Source organism: Parus major, unplaced genomic scaffold (genome assembly GCF_001522545.3).
Source record: "Parus major isolate Abel unplaced genomic scaffold, Parus_major1.1 Scaffold534, whole genome shotgun sequence".
Classification (NCBI taxonomy): Eukaryota; Metazoa; Chordata; class Aves; order Passeriformes; family Paridae; genus Parus; species Parus major.
Window position 1 is genome coordinate 14,201 of NW_015379422.1, and position 1,630 is coordinate 15,830.

At 56.0% G+C, this 1,630-nt stretch overlaps 1 protein-coding gene across 1 annotated transcript in view; it reads left to right on the top strand.

Moving 5' to 3' along the window:
- LOC117243808 (exportin-7-like) overlaps nt 1-1,214 on the top strand; it is a 15,408-nt gene extending 14,194 nt beyond the window's left edge. The window contains exons 5-6 of the mRNA XM_033511730.1: nt 876-1,069; nt 1,195-1,214. Coding sequence (XP_033367621.1) covers nt 876-1,069; nt 1,195-1,214 — 214 coding nt within the window. The remainder of the gene's footprint in view (nt 1-875; nt 1,070-1,194) is intronic.
- Nucleotides 1,215-1,630: the final 416 nt, after the last annotated feature.

Sequence of the window (1,630 nt, forward strand, 5' to 3'; positions counted from 1 at the left end):
GGATTGTTACCCCTGGGAAAGCTGGGAAAAGCGGGATCGATACCCCTGGGAAAGCTGGGAAAGGCGGGATCATTCCCCCTTAGGAAAGCTGGGAAAGGCGGGATCATTCCCCCTGGGTAAGCTGGGAAAAGCGGGATCGATACCCCTGGGAAAGCTGGGAAAAGCGGGATCATTCCCCCCGGAATGGCGGCTGAGGGCCGGCAGCTCCGGGATCGCTCAGTGGAGGTCGCGATCCCCTTGGGAGAGGAGACATCGGAGTGGAGCCGCTGGGATCTGAGGGAAAAATGGGAATGAGCCCCCCTGGGAGAGCTGGGAATGTGCAGCTGGAAAGGGGAGATTCCAGGGAGAGCTTCCAGAACATTCCAGGGATGAAAGGGGCTCCAGGAGAGCTGGAGAGGGGTTTGGGACAAGGGATGGAGGGAAAGGAGCCAGGGAACGGCTTCAGCTTGGAAAAGGGATAGGATGGGATTTTGGGAAGGAATGGGAGGGTGGGGAGGGGCTGGGATGGAATTCCCGGAGGAGCTGTGGCTGCCCCTGAATCCCGGGAAGTGCCCAAGGATCAACCTGGGATTGTGAGAGGTGTCCCTGCCTAAGGCAGGAGTGGAATGGGATGGGATTTAAACTCTTTCCAACCCAAATCCTTCCATGATCCTGTAAATTCCAAACTGGATGGGATTTAAGCTCTTTCCAACCCAGATTTTTCCACAATCCCATGAAATCCAAAGTGGGTGGGATTTTAACCCTTTCCAATCCAAACCATTCCACGACCCTGCCAATTCCAAACATCTCCAACGCCCCTGGAGCACCCAAACCACAGCGACTGTTCCAGCGCTCCCAGGACTCCCCGGATCCATTTTTCTGTGTGTTTTTTGCAGGGATGGGCTGGAGGACCCTCTGGAGGACACGGGGCTGGTGCAGCAGCAGCTGGATCAGCTGTCCACCATCGGGCGCTGCGAGTACGAGAAGACGTGCGCGCTGCTGGTGCAGCTCTTCGACCAGGCCGCCCAGTCCTACCAGGAGCTGCTGCAGAGCGCCAGTGCCAGCCCCATGGACCTGGCTGTGCAGGAAGGTCAGCTTTCCCGGGAATTCCCATCACAAATCCCATCCCAAATCCCATCCCATCCCAAATCCCATCCCAAATCCCATCCATCCCATCCCATCCATCCCATCCCATCCATCCCATCGTATCCCAAGTGCCAGCCCCATGGACCTGACCGTGCAGGAAGGTCAGCTTTCCCGGGAATTCCCATCCCAAATCCCATCCCAAATCCCATCCCAAATCCCATCCCAAATCCCATCCCAAATCCCATCCCATGGATCCCATCCCATCCCAAGTGCCAGCCCCATGGACCTGGCTGTGCAGGAAGGTCAGCTTTCCCGGGAATTCCCATCCCATCCCATGGATCCCATCCTATCCCAAATCCCATCCATCCCATCACATCCCAAATCTCATCCATCCTATCCCAAATCCCATCCCTTCCCCTTTTTCCCTGCTCTGGGCTGTGGCTGTAAATTTGCCACATTATTTTGGGGAAAAATGGATTTCTTTGGGAGAGAAATGGATCATTTTGGGGAAACCCAGCTTTGTTTGGGAATCCTGGATTTCCCTGGGAATCCCGTGTCTCTCTGG